Raw genomic sequence first — 16,835 nt, forward strand, 5'->3', positions numbered from 1 at the left:
GCGTTGGGGCCGCCTCCCGGGCTCGGGAGAGGCGGCAGGGGGCGCTTGGAACGCGCGAGCCCGCGCCCCTCGCAGCGGAGGCCGGTGGCTGAGAGCGGCGTCACGGGCCAGGGCGGGGGCGGGTCCGCAGGCACGTGGAGGCGCCGGGTCTGCGGCTCTCCGCACCTGGCCGGGCGGGGCTGGACACGCCGGGGCTCCGTAGGGCCCGGGGCCGGGGGCTGCTGAGCCGTCTAAATCAGACTCTCGGGCCCCAGCGCTCAGGAGCGGCGCCCTTTCTTGCTTCTCCGCAGAGGCCAACGGCTCAAACCGGCCTGGCAAGGCCCCTCTGCCCCGTCGGGGGGTGAGAAACACAGCTGGGGGGACTCGGAGGCAGACACTAGGCCCAGAATGGGGTGCTTGGAACTGGGACCCTCGGTCTCTCTCATCCCCTTCCTTTCTCCTTGCCTTTTTTTGCGGCTCCCTTACGGAGGTGCACTTGGAGCAACCTGGCCTTGGGCGGCTTGTGCGGGGGGTGTAGGTGGGGAGGGAACGGGAAGGGGCGAGGCCAGAGGGAAGGGAGGTCTAGGAGGAGGCGGGCGTGAGGGGACAGAGGTCGCTTCTCCCTGGCAGGGCCCAAGGAGAAACCCGAGTAGCTGCTGACGTCTACCTGCCATAGGGGAACGGCCCGCTGCGGCTCTGCGTTCTCTATAAGGGTCCCGGGAGGGATGGGTGGGGTGAGCACAGGTGGATGGGCAGTGTCAGAGGTGGTCAGGGGAGAGGCCAGTGCCCAGGAAACGGGCAGTGTGCGGGAGGAGGCAGCACCGGGGTGAAGGGGCACGTGGGAGGCAGCGGGGGTTCCCAGGAGGAGGGAGCAGTGCTAGGAAGGGGGCGGTGAGCTGGCACCCTAGAGGAAGGGGCACTGTAAAGGAAGAGGTGGTATCCGCAGGACAGGACAGCGCCAGGATGAAGGAGCACGTAGGAGAGCTTGTCCAGGAGAGGGCCGTGGTGGGGGAAAGGGCAGAACCGAGCTTAAGGGGCAGTGCTCGAGGAGGGCAGTGATTTGGGGTTAATGCCATGCTGAGGGTGCGGTGTGAAGGAAGAGAGCAGGGCTGGGGAAGGTGCATTATCAGGTGAAGGGACGGTGCAGGCTTTCCTCTTCCCCATGGTGACATCATGGCAAATTCCCAAACTGGACGGACCCGGCTCAGGTGACATCCAGCTGGGCCGAGCTGGCCGGGGCAGGCCTGGGTGCCAGCTTGGGGGTGGGGGGGTTGCTGGGTATTGTGCCCTGCCGGGCCAGCGCCCTGGGGGGCGGGGTTCTGCTCCTTTCGCCCTTCGAGCGGACTGTGCCCTCGGCGGGCACGCGGACAGGCAGGGTAGGGCTCGGGCCGGGCTTCTCTGGGCCAAGGATCAAGGTCCCTGGCTGGGGTAGGCCCCCAAGCATTCCAGCCTTCCTGACCCGGCTTCTGAAGAGGGCGCAGTAGAGTCTCTGGAGAGAGCGGGACACGACGCCACCTCGACCGGAGGTGGGGCCTTTCTTGTCACCGCCCGGGGCGGAGTTACCGGACCTGAGACCCGCCCTTAATACCGAAGCCTCTGGGAAACAATCATTCGGGGCGGAAGTTAAGAAGCCCCGAGAGCTCCGCGGCGGAAGTGCTTGCTTGTGCGCATGCGTTATTCTATTCCTTGGCTGCTGTTCTTCCGAGCGCTGCGATTTCCTCTCTTCTCTCTTTCCCTCCACGCGAGGGGGTTCGCGTACCCCTAGTTGTCGTGGTCGCGCGCTCAGCGCCTCTGCTACTCGTGGCCCGCTTACCATGGCGGGCATCCTGTTTGAGGATATTTTTGATGTAAAAGACATTGACCCGGAGGGCAAAAAGTTTGATCGAGGTAAGTAAGGTTTGGGGGGGAGTTTGGGGGAAGGGGCTAATCTCGGGGACACGCCCCTGGGCCTCTTGTCCACCCATTTCACATGGCCTGCCGCTACCGGCAGGTCCTGGTGTAGGGACCTCTCTCAGGAAACATTTTATGAATGAGAAAACGGAGGCTCCGAATTCTTCCTGGCCTTCACACAAGGTGTGCCCGGTGCCTGGGTGGCCTTTTCTCCTGGTGCCGGTGAATTCCGGGCAGCTTTCTGATCGCTGCCTACTCTGTGCTAGGCTGTACTGGGCACTTTACACACACTTTGTCTTACCTATTCCTTTCAAGAGTCTCCATGGGGTAGGTGGTGTCTTACCCATTTTGCTCTGAGAGGCTAAGGAACCCATCCAAGGATGTACAGCAGATAATCCGACCTCAGAGCCCATTACCTTCAGAGTCTTTAGCTCTTGATGAAATCCGCTTGGAATTAGAGTTGACTGCTTGGTATACACCTCTTTATTCTGTCGTTGATCAATAGTTGTCCTTGGTGTCTCTTCCTTTGCCTAGAGACTGAGATGTTCTTCCAGAAAAACACCAGTTCTTACACATCTTGATAATCCCCTTAGCACAGAGCTTGGCACAGAAAGACAAAAGCTTTGGATGAGTGAATAACTTGCCCCAGATCAGGTTGTTTCTTAATCACCTAGGTAGGCCTAGAACCTGGATATTATTTGTTACCAGAGGATCTTTGATTCTTTTCTGGGGATTCTGTCCACTTGCCATAGGTTGTCTCCCCTTTCCTTCTTGCATATGTGGTTCTGATTGAGCCTGCATTTCTATGAGTGAAGATGAGAGGCCAGTGGATACAGATAGGGTTAGAGGAATATTCTGTTGCATCCAGCCCCCCTCCCCCCACCCCAAAGTAGGGGTCTGCCCTCCCCTGTAGGGGCTGCCCTGGGCCAGGCAATTACCTCTGCCACTCTTTCCCTGTTTCCCTCCAGTGTCTCGACTGCATTGTGAGAGTGAATCTTTCAAGATGGACCTCATCTTAGATGTAAACATTCAGATTTACCCTGTAGACTTGGGTAAGTATTGAACACAAACAACAGCAAGAGGCTTTTTGCCATTTCAGCTGTTCTTCCCCCTGTGATATTGCTGTTATTTTCAGGGGACAAGTTCCGGTTGGTCATAGCCAGTACCTTGTATGAAGATGGAACTCTGGATGATGGTGAATACAACCCCACAGATGATAGGCCTTCCAGGTAAGGGAGTGGAGAAGGGAGTACTTGAAATATGCCTGAGGACTAAGTAGATAAGTGGTATAGAAAGACCATTACTTAATTCATAAAATAAATAACTATCAGCAGAGTCTGTGTAACTTTAAGGAAATTGCTACACTTAAGAATTCAAACATCCGGGTGTTTATTCAAAGCAATGATTACAGTATGATTGTATCTTTTTTTTTTAAGCTGTTTATTGGAATATAATTGCTTTACACTCTTGTACCAGTTTTTGAGGTACACCAAAGTGAATCAGCTATATTTATATATATATCCCCATATCCCCTCCCTCCCGTGACTCCCTGCCACCCTCCCTGTCCTGGCCCTCTAAAGCATGACCCATCATCGAGTTGATCTCCCCTTGTTATACAGCAACTTCCCACTAGCTATTTTACATTTGGTAGTGTATCTATGTCTATGCTACTCTCTCACTTCATCCCAGCTTCCCCTTTGCCCCCCACCCCCCCACCCCAGCCCTGTGTCCTCAAGTCCATTCTCTACATCTGCATCTCCACTCTTGCCCTGTCACTGGCGGTGGAAATGACCTAGGCTCTGTGGGCCTTGTGTCTTGGGAGGGAGTTTGGTGTGATAGAAAGGCTTTGGAGCCCCACTCAATTCACATCTCAGCTCTACCACTTATTTATTTAATAACCTTAACCTCTTTCAACTTTAGTTTTCTCATCAGTAAAATACTGATGGTCATACCTAGCTCACAGGGTTGCTGTGAGGACTAAATGACATCATGTTTGGAAAGTGCCTGCTGTTATGATGCTGGCACTTAGTTACCAGTTACCATTTTCAAAGGGCCTCTTATTGTTGTTAACTACATTTAAGAATAACTGCCACTGTTGTTCCACAGGGCTGACCAATTTGAGTATGTAATGTATGGGAAAGTGTACAGGATTGAGGGAGACGAAACTTCTACTGAAGCAGCAACACGCCTGTAAGTTGCACAGTTTTGTGAGAGCCCTCTCCCCTCCCCCGCTTTAAAAAAATTATTTGGTTGCGCTGGGTCTTAGTTGCAGCACACGGGATCTTTGTTGCTGCATGTGGGATCTTTAGTTGTGGCACGTGGACTCTTAGTTGTGGCATGTGGATCTCGTTGGCTGACCAGGGATCAAACCTGGACCCCCTGCATTGGGAGTGAGGAATCTTAACCACTGGACCACCAGGGAAGTCCCATCCCCCTCCCTCTTGTGAGAATTTGGGCTGTGCTCTGAAAATTTGGACCATGCTCAAGCTTCCTGGGTTTCTTTCCCCAAGCACCTCAGACTTAGGTGGGACCCAGAAAGAAACTGTTTTGGGAACAGTTTTCAGTCTGAAATGTAGGCTGTTCACTTTGCCCTGTGTCAGGACCTAAGGGCCTGGTGGTCCAAATGAGAAACTGGTAATCTTGCTGTGTGAATTGCCAAGGAAGGTTACTTCTCCAAGAGCTAAATGCAGCATAAGTGATTAAACTGCTAGGCTTTTTTGTTTTGTGTGTGTGTGTGTGTGTGTGTGTGTGTGTGTGTGTGTGTGTATTTTGCTACTCTGCAATCCAATCCCTAGTTCTCTGGTTTCTCTGCCCAGCTATTTTTTTTCTTTTCTTTAAAATCTTATTAAAACAATATGTACCCTTTGGAAGAAATTTGAAAAGCAGAGAAGTAATGTGAAGAAGGAAAAAAGTCACCTATAATTCTGTAACCAGAGGGACTCTTTTACATAAACATTCTTGAATGTTCTAGGTTTCTTTTTTTCTACGTACTTTTTTCTTTGAGATCATGTTGTTTGTTACAATGTTCTGTTCTTTTTGTTTAGTGTTACGTGAAACATGTTTTCTCCTGTCAATTTAAAGCTATTCCCAAACATTTAAATAGCTATGTAACATTTCAGTAAATGGATATATCTTAATTGATTTGACCATTTCCCTTATTCTGGGCATGGAGTATTTTCCACCTTTACTGATGTAAAGAACTGCCTTGCACATATCTGTGCATTCATCTTTGTCTGAAATTTGGTTCCTGATGACAAAACTCTAGAAGGGTGTCTTTTTTTTCTTAGGCTGGAATAGAGAGCTACTGAGTAGCAGTTGCTCTGGAGCTCAGACTCATGGGACTGGGTCTTCTGTTTCAGCTCTGCCTATGTGTCCTATGGGGGCCTGCTCATGAGGCTGCAGGGTGATGCCAACAACCTGCATGGATTTGAAGTGGATTCCAGAGTTTATCTGCTGATGAAGAAACTGGCCTTCTGAACCACCCAGGGAGCCAACCTTGCTGCTTAGTCACTCAGGTCATGGATGTTCGTTCAAGCCCGAGTAGCAGTTGCCGTTGTTCACCTGTTCAGGCGGGGCTGGCTCTCTGTCCACTGTGGGTGCATCTTTAGGAGGTCTTGGACTCAATGGGAAACTGACTTGCCTGTGAAAGACCCAGTGGGAGAGCTTAAAATGAATCAGAAGTTGTTTTATGTATATGACTTTTTAAAATTAAACTTTACTTTTTCAGACTCTTTCCCCTTCCCTTTTTTTTTTTTTAAACATTTTAAAAATATTTATTTATTTGGTTGTGCTGGGCCTTAGTTGTGGCATGTGAACTCTTAGTTGCGGCATGCATGCGGGATCTGGTTCCCTGACCAGAGATTGAACCTGGGCCCCCTACGTTGGGAGTGTGGAGTCTTATCCACTGTGCCACCAGGGAAGTCCCTCCCCTTCTTTTTTTTTTTTTTTTTTTTATAAATGTATTTATTTATTTATTGGCTGTTGGGTCTTCATTGCTGCGTGGGCTTTCTCTAGTTGTGGCGAGCAGGGGCTATTCTTTGTTGTGGTACACGGGCTTCTCATTGCGGTGGCTTCTCTTGTTGCAGAGCGTGGGTTCTAGGCACTTGGGCTTCAGTAGTTGTGGCTCACGGCCTCTAGAGCACAGGCTCAGTAGTTGTGGCGCACAGGCTTACTTGTTCTGCGGCATGTAGAATCTTCCCGGACCAGGGCAGATCCTCAAACCTGTGTCCCCTGCATTGGCAGGTGGATTCTTAACCACTGCGCCACCAGGGAAGTCCTCCGTCCCCTTCCTTTTTAAAAAAGTTTTTTGCGTTTATTTTAAAATCATTTTTTGCAGTTTGCCTATGGTATGTTATGTTTCTATCCCATAGCCAGGTGATCACATGTCAGTATAGGATCTGTCACAATTTTTTGGTATCTGGATTCAGGGTTATCGCAATGTCCTGGCTGACTATCCCGAACATTTATCCTCCAGTGTGATTGTCTATCTGGGAAAGAGAGTGTTGTGCTTTTGGCTCCTGAGGCCACCACCCATTTGGCATAGAATTTTGAATAGGCAAGAGCCCTGCTCATGTTCTTCCAACACTTTCAGTCTCTCAGGAAGTCAGGTCACGTTGACCTGAATGAGTTGCTTGCATAGACACAAGCATGGGACGCGACTCTGTGGAGGAGAGGAGGAACAATTTAGTGGTTATGGAAGCAGGTGGAGGAGCTACCTCTCTGCTCTACATTCTAATGGTGACCTGGAGGAAGGGTAAGTGGTGGTGGTTTTTACCAGTGACACTGCACAGGGAGCTGCTGCACAGACCAGTGAAGTGGACAGGGCAGCAATACCAATGAGGTTGGCAGTTCAGTGACAGTGCCTGGGACATACAGCAGCCTGACTGCAGTCACTAATTTAACAGTGGGGGAAGAACAAAGTTGAGGAAATGGTGATGCTTACAAGGACTCCAGCATCAGAGTTGGGTCTTCAGCCTGGCATTTGAAGTCTTAGAAAGTACATGGGACTCTGATTTCCCCTAGAAAGTTCAGGGTAACAATCCAGAAAGATTGTAAGTGTGTATTAAGCAGTTGTCTCTTGATCTCCTGGTTTTGCCATGGGAGCTGGTTGTCCTGCTGGGATGCCTGGGGTATTTCCTTCCCCATCATTTTCAGGTCTTTACAGGAGGTGTTAGAAATAGTATTTAGGGAAATGGGTTGAAAATGAATGGCCTCTGCAGGGGGGAGGAAAAGGTGTTTCTTTTGCTTTACTGTGGAGGTGGGAGTGAGGGGAGAGGGAATAGGAGATGAAGTGGGGGTTGGGATGAATTTTTATGGAATCCTAGGACATTTTCTGTGCAGTCAAATTTTTTTGTAGGGGTTTGAGAAGGAGGGATTTACGTTAGAAAGGGAGAACCTCATTACCGATACTAGTTTGCAGGGTAGCGTAGCAGACTGTCCTAGCGTCCCTGGGGTGGCAGAAGAATGAGAACTGGCATACAGTTGAATAGAGTTAAGAGTGTCCTTGTTCTAACAGTTTTTTGTCTTTTCTGTAAAGGGAAGAAGGGACAGAATCAGCCAGACAGAATGATTTGGGAAAGAGTTAGGCGCTCAATAGAGGCAAGTTAGTTTCCACTGGAGAAGCCCAAGAGTTATTTGCATTTGCCCTAGGGTAAAGTCAAATGCCAGTACTGGATGCCTGGAACTTTCTGGCTACATACTTCTTGCAGTTTTGCCATCTTTGTCTCTCAGCTGACTGTCCCGAAAACGCTTAATTCTTTGTCTCTGGTCCCTTTGGGGTGCTTGTACTGGGTGCTGGCTTTCATGTGCTATAAAGTGCTTCATTTGATCATTAGATTTAACCTACTTTAATATTTCAGTAAATTAAAATTTCCACTTAGCATTCCCTTGACTCCATGCTGGAATTGGTAGTGTGGATGAACTGATTCTCTTTCACACAGAAACTGACACCATCTGAGATTTGGACAGCACTTTTGAGCTTTGTGCATTTGTTGATTTTTTTCTCCATGGCAACTGTTCTGTCCATGACGAGAAGGAAAGAGAGGGACACCTGGAGATGCCTAAATTGGTCACCCCACCAAGAGCTTTGGTTTTCTACTCAGAACTCTTTTAACTGTTGATGTGTACTCCTTAAGGACTTGGAAATTTTTTCCAATAAACAGAGTCACTGACTGATATATTGGACAGTGCACCACACTGGGGAGTGTATGGGCTCCACACTAAGTCAGTGTAGGGTGTTTCTTTTCCTGTTCACAGGCTGTGAAACCACTGGGAACTTGCCTAGCTTCTCTGAGCCTGTTTCCTCATCTGTAAAGTAGAGATGATAATACCTACCTTATAGAGATGTGTGAGTGTTAAAACAGGTAATGTGCACAAAGTTCCTGACACACTGGCTTTCCTTCTACTATTTTGGAATGCCTTTAATGACCCTGGGGGTTTTGTGGTAGTGTTTGGAACCCTAGATTTCTGGCTTCTCTACCTACACGGTAGCTTTTCCTGTCCTTTGCGAAGTTGAGGTGGGAAAGGAAAAAGCTTCCATTAGTTTTACTGCAGGAGCATCTAGAGGTGGTGTTGACCTTTGCAATGGAGTGCCTGGGGCAATATAAACCTCTTCTTCCTAAGCATCAAGGTGGCATTTATTCAGAAAGCTCCATAAGCTTGCCTTCTTTTCTTAGAAATCCCCTGACAGAGTTTATGATGTTGCTTTTTAGATACTATACACTTCTGGGAATTGGGAAATGAGCCTTCAGCTTGCCCTTGACTTGCACTTGTTGCTCCTGCTGTGTGAGCTCTAGGAGATTGACTCAAGCCACCTTCTGCATTTCCCCCTGACCTCCACAGGAGGGAGGCAGGAACCCGTGCCTGGTGCAGCTTCCTGCTGAGCTGCTGAGGTGCTGGCTGTTTGCTCAGCTGTCACATCCAGGTCTCATCTTGTCTTGACTGACCTGTCTGCACAACCTTCCTTACCTGGGGTGTAAGGCTCTCCAAAGCTTCCTGTTAGCTTTTTCTCAGGGAGGGGGTCTGTGTTGCCCATGAGAAGAACATCTTCCTCTTGCTTTTCAGGTAGCTTTTGGGTCCTCTTGTTTATTCTTTATTTATACAGTCTCAGTTTTGTCAGTTGCTTTTCTGAGAGACTTCACATTCATTTCTCAAGAGTAAGGATCTCCTAAGAAAAGGAGATCAGAGCCCCCTTAAGAATGATAATAAAGAGGGTAAAGAGATTAACCTTAATTCTGAGCAGAAAACCAAAGCTCTTTTTCTCTCTGACATAAGCTATACCTCTGTTCAGAAGCTAGGCCAAGCCAGGCCTTTGTGGAATTATGGTATGAAAAAGAATATATAGAGAATTAATAAGTTGTAAATTTGTGCAAAGGTAGATCAGAGATAACTAACTGCATTAGTAAACATTATCAATATTTTTAATATTGATAATGGCATAATTTACTATATTGATAAAGGCATAATTTACTATATTGATAATGGCATAATTTACTATATTGATAAAGGTGTAATTTACTATATGCCTTTGAAGTTTTATGGCACATACTAAAAAATTACACTTTTTCTGTTCTTCCTGTCTCCCTTCACCAGGGCTTTAGGTTTCAGGTGAAAGCAGAAAATCTGGTAAAGGCATACCTTGGAGATAATTGTGGGTTTGGTCCAGACCACCACAGTAAACTAAATATCACAATAAAGTGAGTCACACAAATTTTGGGGGTTTTTTTGGTTTCCCACTTATGTTCACATGATACTGTAGTCTATTATGTGTGCAATAGCATTATGTCTAAAAAAGCAATGTACATACCTTCATTAAAAAATACTTTATTGCTAAAAAATGCTAACCATCATCTGACAACAAAGGGTTGCCACAAACCTTCAATTTGTAAAAAATGAAGTATCTGCAAAGCATAATAAAATGAAGCTCAATAAAATGAGGTATGCCTGTATAGCTGCAGTTGTCTCCCAGGGCCTCTCCTCTGAGTAAGGGGATTGTACATGGGAGGCGATGCTGATGTTGGCAGCGTCTGAGTCCCTTACTCTTCCTGAGACAGATTCCGGAAGTGAGAGTGGGCTGCAACTAGAAGAGGACTGGTAGAGTTGGATGTGATAGCAGAGGGGTCAGGAAGCAGGGGTTGGAGCTGGACTGTGGGGACGGGCAAGGTGGGTGAAGGAGAGAAGAGTGTGTGTTGTCCAGGAGGCGGATGGGCTGGGGAAGAAGAATCTCCAGGCTGGAGATAGGGTGGCAGGGAGCCCATGTTTGAAGTGTCCGGAGGCATATCCAGGGCTCCTAAGGCCCTGGGTGTGGGTCCAGGAAAGAGTCCATGAATTCCACTCAAGGGTCTGTGTGTTCTGTGTCCAGGGATTTGGTCTAGGGACCTGGAGGTTTGGTTCAGCAGACCAGGAATCTTGGCTCTGAATCCCTGCAGCCTGTTCAGAAATCCAGAGCCAGTAGTTCTGGCTGAAACACTGGAGTTTGTCTCCAACAATCCAGAAGTTCTCTTTGGGAGCTTGTTCAGTGTGAGGAATGGAGAGGTGCTGCCTGGGACCGCTGTGGCAGGTGGGGCCCGCTTGGCACAGAGGGTGGGCCCAACTACAAGCAGCAGGAAACGCACCTTTCCTCGCAGAAGTTGTTGGAAGCTCAGGAAGATGGCACTGGGATCCCTGTGAGCTGTGGTCCTGCCCTGTGGAGGAAGCTGAGGGCAGAGGATGGGCCTGAGGCCAGAGACCTGGTCCAGATATCATGCCTCCCAGTCTATGTGGGAAAGATAAGGTACCAGAACCCAGGCTTTGTGGCTGGAGGAAGCACTCCTTAGCAGGTCAGCTCTTCCACCCTCAAGATTTCTAGAATTCCCCTTTCTTCCCTCAGGTCTTCTAAGGGGACTGAGTCAGAAAAGAAAGCCAGCTTCTCTAGTTCCCTTGACTGGGGACTTACCTGGGTTCCAAGGAGGCCCTGCAGGGCCCCAAGGAGAAGGCGGACCTGTCCAGAAAGCTGCACCAGTAGGGATGAGAGGCAAGTGGGTCCCAGTTGTTCCCGCGCTGCCATCACTGCCTCCAGCAGAAGGGTCGTGGCTCCCAGAACGTCCTGTGCCTTGGTGTGCTCCTGGGAAAGAGATGGAAGAGAAAAGTCGACAGCTTCAAAGGGTATGCTAATAGCGGGTGGGGAGCCTGTAAGAGTAGCCAGCAGAATGAATCATAGGAGCTAAAAATTGGACAGGACCTAGGTCCCACCCAGCACAGGAATTCCTTCAGTCTCCCGACAATTGGACATCAGCCTCTGCTTGAATAACTCCAGTGTCCGGTAACCAGTGTCTGGTAACCCAGCCTGGTCTTACACGTAATTTCAGTAAGAAAAGCTCTCTCTATATTTTTTCTTACATTATGCTGAAATATGCCCTATTACAGCTTTTACCTCTTGTCTCTAGTGCTGCAAATCTACTCTTTTTGCTATAAAATCAGGATCATATGATTTTTTAAAAACTTAATGTAGATATGACTATCATAAAGATTATAAAGATGAAGGGAAGGGGCTTCCTGATAAATGGCAGAGCTGGAAATACAAGGGATCACTAGCTATTGCCCTTCTGCCCTGGCCCAGTCCCCCAGAAGACCTGAGGGAAGCAAGGGAATTCTAGGGATCTTGAGGGTAGAGAAGCTGAACTTCTAAGCAGTGCTCCTGCTAGTAGGTTTCCTGAGTTTCAGACTAAAGCACTTCATGCTCTACCACAAGACTGACACTCTTCTCCAAGCTAATCACACAAGCTTTATTATTTTTTTAAAACCATTTCTCCCATAGCATATTTTCTAACCTCTCACTGTTCAGGTTGCTTCCTCCTTTTGGAAACATGCTAGTTTAATATGGTCCCTCTGAGTAAATTAGCATGTGTCTAAAGAGGATGGCTAGTACTCATTTCAGTAGTTTAAGTGCAGTCCACTCAGAATAGAGTTTTTTAGGGATGTTTCTACAATGTGGGTGTTAAACATCCAAAGCCACATAGGACCCCTACCTTTTTAAGTAGCTACTTCAATAATGTTGTTAAAATGCTAAGTTTGGGGTCAATCCAACCCTCCCAGGTCCTTTTCATAGTAAATACTAGGGCTAGAAGTTTATATGAGGGAAGCAGGAGCACCATGGCCTAAAAGCTGGAATAGGACTTTATTCAATTACTTTACACATCTAGGATTGTATATACATCTCTTAAATTTCACCTTGTTTTCGACCTAGCCTTTTAGCAATTTGAACCTTAATTCTGTTTTTTTTTTTTTTTTGTTATTTTAGCTGTGCTTCCCAGTTTTGTGTCATCTGAGGATGACAGATTGGTCTTGCTTCTTCACACCAACTTAAGATGGCTGAACGGATATAAGTCAAAGGCATGGCAATGAGAGACTTCTATACAGCTTTTCATGGCGGTCAGCTTTGACTCTATTTAACATACTGGACCACCAGCCATCCTCTTGTCCAGAGGATATCCCCAGAGTAGAATGTATATTGGGTTAAGATGGCCAAGCTGAAGGTGAGATCTTTTTAGGGAGCTCAGGAATTTTGAAAAATCCATGGGAATCAGTGGGAAACAGATGAAGACAGGATTAGGGGCACCAAGGGAAAGGATGGCTTTCTTACCGTCTGAGTTTTCCATTCTCCCAAGCTAAAGTCCACAGCAGGCAGCAGGACAGGTGTGGACAAAGGGTTAACGTCTGGGCACTGGTTCTGTTGAAAAAGATTGGTGGGGGGTGGTGGTGAGAGGGCGCTGAAGTAGAGGGGATTATGGTGGCCCAGTTATTAGGATAGGCTTCCATGAGTAATATAACCAGACTAGAGCTTTTAAGAGAGGGTTTGATTGTAAACCATAATCCTTGTAAATGGGTGGTAATCGGGGGGTGGGGAGGGGGGGTCTTACTGAAGACAATATGGGAAGAATAGTGATTGGATCAGGGAATGAGAGGAAGTGATGGGAGTGAGGGTATCTCACCAGTTAGGTGGATAGAGGGCAGAGTGCTTGGGGATTCTCACCAGTCTGCCGTGAAGGACATGGGAGTCACGAAGCAGTTTATTTAGGAGTCGGGGGTCACAGGCAGCAGGACCCGGGCTGGACAGAGTTAGTCTTGCAGTTAGGAGAAGCATGACCACGAGGAGCAATTCTTAGATGTGGAGAGGTGAGGTTGAAAGGGGTAGATAAGGAAGAAATCATTGTTGGGCGGTGGTCCAGGAATTCCCACTTAGGACCTAGATCTGGAATCCAGGGAATCTGCTGCTCAAAGGACTTATTCCTGGGAGGTTGGGGTCCCCCCCCCCCTCCAGCACATCTTTCTCTTTCCTCTCTACCAAGTTCTGATCTGGCCCTAGGTCTCTGGAGGGTTTTCTTACCAGTCAGCTCCATTCTGGCCAGGCTGTCTGGTTGGAGTGGCTCCCTGTATGGGGCCTCTCCCCTGAATCCGTCCTGGGGCCATGGAGGCGGCTTGGGCTCTTGCACTTCTGGGCAGAGTGGGGTGGGGCACAGGTGGGGCACAGGTGGGCCAAGGAGGAGGGTCTAGCATCTATCCTGCAAGTGACAGGAATAATGAACATTTAATCAAGTTTCAAGGAAAACACTCTGCCTGGCTGGGGGAGCAGATGCTGGGAGGGTGTGAGACACTGACCAGCCTAGAACTGCTAACGCTCGGACTGCTCCCACATCACCTTGTGATTGTAGCAAACAGCGTCTCCTCTTTGTCAGGCTTCCTCCGTACATCCGAGGTGGCGCTGGTGCCCCTGCCCCCTGCCGAGAACAGCAGGACAGGATATATACACACACATCTAACTGGCCTCAGAGTCTGAGCAACCCTGTTTGTTTGGTTGGAGAAAATCTGGGATGGGGATAGAGAATGGAACTATTGTGGTACAAGCCTGGAGAAGAGATTGGAAATGGATGAGGAGCTACCAAACACGTACAATGTGCTCAGGGATAGCTTGGAGAGTGGGGCTGAGGAGGGGAATTGGGGAAAAGTAAAACTGAACTACTAAAGGTCAGTGATTAGAAGATTGAGAAGGTGGTGTGGGAGAAATTAACCTCTCATTCTTTTTCTATTTACCCCAACATAGAAAGCCTCTTGGAGTTTTTCTTTGCACCCCAAGTTCTGAAATACTAGGTTATCCAAGGTGAAGAGATGGGCTAACAGTCCTGGAACTTCCTTCCTGAAGCAAATTGCCCAGGAATGAGCACCTGTTGGATGAGGTGATGCCCATCTTACAGGGCTCACCTCACCTTAGAGATCCGCCATATCTGTCTCATAGCCTGCACCTTCCTCCCTGCCCCCTCTGCAGACCCCTTCCGGTTCCTTTGCAGGACCCCCCACATGGCTTCCTCCTTCTTTCACAAGTTGTGCAAAGAGGCCTGCACCTGATTCAATATTGGGATTTCCTGTAGGTCTGTCAACATGCATGAGCCCTCCTCCCATTCCCCTCTCCTTGTGCCCTGGCTTGCCTGGCCCAGCTTCCCCAGCCCCAGGATTCAGAACCTTGTAAGCTAACTAGGAATGACTGGGAAGAATGGGGATTGGGGCTGTGTCCAGCTTGGTGCTATGTTCCCTAAGTCCAAAAAGCACCTCCATTCTTATTTTCTCCCTGGGCCCATGTCCCCTTTCCTTAAGGCCAGCGACAGCTGTGCTGTATTCCACCACGTCTGTGATCCGTCCCTCAGAACCCAGCACCCCACCCCCTACCCCTGCTCTGTCCTGCTCCTCCCATTCTGGGAAGGCTACACTCTTCTCGACAAAGGTCAGTGCCTGTAGGTTCCAGTTTGCCTGCCCCTCCCCCAGCAGAGAGCCCAATTCCTCTTTCCTGTCCTTCCTACCCTCACTTAACTCCAGACCTTGCTTGCCACTCACCGGGTGGAGAAGGGCCCCAGGACCCAGGTGCAGAGCAGGCGGCACTCTGGTGAGCAGATGGGTAGGAACACAGGTGGCGTTGGGGCATAGCCCCTCCAGGGCAGTGGGGTCACACGACTGCCTGGGCCACTTCTGCCCAATCAGAGAGCAGGGAGCCACTAGACACGGGCAATGGCCCCCGGAAGTGACGCCTTCTCCTCCCACCCGCGCAGGACCTGGAGCCCCTGCCTGGACCATGGTTCACTAGCTGAGCCCAGCTCCTCCACCCACTCACGCCACACGGAGGATTTGAATAGGGGGATCTGTCTTTTCCTAGGAGATGGGAAATCTGGGACCTGGCTGTGGGAGACGATGGGAGGGAAACAGGTTTTTTCCAGGAGGAATCTGGCAGGACATTTTTGTCCCTGAGGAAGAAGCACAGAGCTCTGGTTTTAGACTGGTGGGTCTCTCAGTTCCTGGCTGTCCAAATTTCTTTTCCCTAGACAGCACACCTGCTGCTAAAATCTATTGGGACGCTTGCTTTCCTGCTTTTCTTGCCGATAACCCTCTGGGGGTCGTGTCTTATTCCTCCTTTGCAAGTGGGAATGTGGGTATTGCCTGTATTAGAGAAGACCCTGTCAGGGGTCAGTGTTACCAGGAAGCAGTTTGGACAGTTTGGGAGGACTTCAAGGTGAGGGTATGTGTGTGCTGGATGAAGATGGGCTCAGGTACCCCTCTGCTGGGGCCCAGTGGCTCCAACGGCTAAGCCCACTTATCTCTGTGTTGGTGCCCTCTTGGCCTGCCCCGTCTTTCTCCCTCTTGCATCTCTTACCACTCCACATGTGACAAGAGAAATAACCAGGCCCATGTGTCCCTGTCTTAGGAAAGACAGCTGCTGAACCTCCCCCGCAAATACCTCCCGCTGGCCCCCCTCTTCTTTTGGCCCTGGTTCTAGTTCCTTTGCTTTCCCCTCAGTCCCACTCTCCCCACAGTCTGTCTTCAGGGGCCTCCTGGGCTGACCTTGTTCCCATCACACACACACACACCCCCGCACCCCCCCCACCCCCCAGTTCTTCCTCAGGCTCTCTCCTGCTCCTCCTCCCAAGGATGGGGCTGTCTGCTAAGGAGTATGGCCTAGATCCCGGAATTCTCCAGTTCAGCCAGACGAGATGCCTCCCAAGATTAGGAAGGAGGGTGCTGGGATGGTTGGGAGGATGGTGGGAGTGTGGGGGTGGGAGGGGGCAGGGAGGCTGTCATGACCAGGAAATCAAGACAAAAGAGGTTGCGGGTAGGGTGGAGAGGCAGAGGGTCCCTTGGGTGAAGGAAGAGGGTGGGAGAGTGTGCCAGGCTGGGAACAATGATGGTTGGATGGGCCTGAGCACAGGTAACAGTAGGGAGAGACACACTATCACCAGACAGAAAGGAGATACTGTCTGTTTCTGGCTAAGTTCCTGTCCTAGAGAACAGTGGAATGAGGAGAGATCTCAGAGAAGCGGTAGGGATACAGGCTAGGAAGTGAGAGTGGTGTGGGGTTTGAGAGGTGCTTTGGGCCCAGAGTCAGGCTAAGATGAGTTGACGGGCCTTTCCTGCACGTTGTCATCCTTAAAGACAATTCTTCATCCTTCCGGCAGGAACCCAGTCCTAGCGTAGTGGCCGGCCCAGGCCTCAGGCCGTCTCTGCCCCTCCCTGGCCCGGGGCTCCCATCCTGGGCCGGACACGCACCTCCTGGTCCAGCTGCCCCGCGGCCGCCGGCAGCGGGTGGGGGCTGCAGACCCGCCTCTCCTCCCCTCTTTGCGCCCCCTGGTTCCTCCCTTCCCCCTCCCCCCTGCGCTCCCCCTTCCCCTACAGCCCCTCCCTCCTCCCCTGCCCGGTTCCAGCCCCTCCCTCCCCTCCCCCACTCGCGATCCGGGCCGCTGCTGCTGGGCCGGACCCCCCGGGCTCAGCCCGGCCCCTCGCCGAGCCGCCGCCGCCGCCCCGTTTGCTGAGGAGGAGGCCCCCGGCCGGGGCGCCGGGCGCCGGGCATAAAACGGGCCAGAGCCGGCGCCCGGGGCACTAGAGCCGCGTACGGCCCGGGTCAGCGCCCGCCCGCCCGCGCTCCTCCCGGCCGCCCCTCCCGCCCCGCCCGG

The 16,835-nt window shown here is 50.2% G+C and overlaps 2 protein-coding genes and 1 long non-coding RNA gene across 5 annotated transcripts; 1 reads left to right on the top strand and 2 right to left on the bottom strand.

Moving 5' to 3' along the window:
- Positions 1-78: 78 nt before the first annotated feature.
- On the top strand, positions 79-5,602 carry POLR2H (RNA polymerase II, I and III subunit H). Its single transcript, XM_057738800.1, has 5 exons — positions 79-1,866; positions 2,838-2,921; positions 3,005-3,098; positions 3,976-4,059; positions 5,229-5,602. Exons 1-5 carry the CDS (start codon positions 1,794-1,796, stop codon positions 5,344-5,346), a joined length of 453 nt encoding a protein of 150 aa, XP_057594783.1. The 5' UTR covers positions 79-1,793; the 3' UTR covers positions 5,347-5,602.
- A 4,074-nt stretch (positions 5,603-9,676) lies between these two features.
- THPO (thrombopoietin) lies at positions 9,677-13,299 on the bottom strand. Of its 3 annotated transcripts, XM_057738796.1 has the most exons (6): positions 13,232-13,299; positions 12,878-13,005; positions 12,488-12,574; positions 10,802-10,969; positions 10,482-10,562; positions 9,916-10,365 (listed from the first exon to the last, which is right to left on the bottom strand). In XM_057738796.1, the coding sequence occupies exons 1-6, from the start codon at positions 13,242-13,244 to the stop codon at positions 9,988-9,990; spliced, it is 855 nt and encodes a 284-aa protein (XP_057594779.1). In that variant the 5' UTR covers positions 13,245-13,299; the 3' UTR covers positions 9,916-9,987. The 3 variants fall into 3 exon arrangements, with proteins under 3 accessions (XP_057594777.1, XP_057594779.1, XP_057594778.1); XM_057738794.1 differs by having other exon boundaries at positions 9,677-10,562; XM_057738795.1 differs by having other exon boundaries at positions 9,916-10,545.
- A 27-nt stretch (positions 13,300-13,326) lies between these two features.
- On the bottom strand, positions 13,327-14,785 carry LOC130855333 (uncharacterized). The gene is made up of 3 exons (XR_009054301.1): positions 14,731-14,785; positions 13,544-13,622; positions 13,327-13,406 (listed from the first exon to the last, which is right to left on the bottom strand). It is a non-coding gene; the product is annotated as an uncharacterized LOC130855333 (long non-coding RNA).
- Between the last annotated feature and the right edge of the window lie 2,050 nt (positions 14,786-16,835).

The sequence above is a fragment of the Hippopotamus amphibius genome, chromosome 6, assembly GCF_030028045.1.
Source record: "Hippopotamus amphibius kiboko isolate mHipAmp2 chromosome 6, mHipAmp2.hap2, whole genome shotgun sequence".
Taxonomy (NCBI): domain Eukaryota; kingdom Metazoa; phylum Chordata; class Mammalia; order Artiodactyla; family Hippopotamidae; genus Hippopotamus; species Hippopotamus amphibius.

Excerpts from the sequence above, each read along its gene's own strand:
- THPO (XM_057738794.1), bottom strand. Across the intron at positions 12,575-12,877 it reads ATGTCCTTCACGGCAGACTG|AACCAGTGCCCAGACGTTAA; the intron begins GTGAGAATCCCC and ends CTTTTTCAACAG. Across the intron at positions 10,970-12,487 it reads GAGAATGGAAAACTCAGACG|GAGCACACCAAGGCACAGGA; the intron begins GTAAGAAAGCCA and ends TCTCTTTCCCAG.
- POLR2H (XM_057738800.1), top strand. The coding sequence starts at position 1,794 with ATGGCGGGCATCCTGTTTGAGGATATTTTTGATGTAAAAGACATTGAC. Across the intron at positions 2,922-3,004 it reads GATTTACCCTGTAGACTTGG|GGGACAAGTTCCGGTTGGTC; the intron begins GTAAGTATTGAA and ends TGTTATTTTCAG. Across the intron at positions 4,060-5,228 it reads ACTGAAGCAGCAACACGCCT|CTCTGCCTATGTGTCCTATG; the intron begins GTAAGTTGCACA and ends CTTCTGTTTCAG.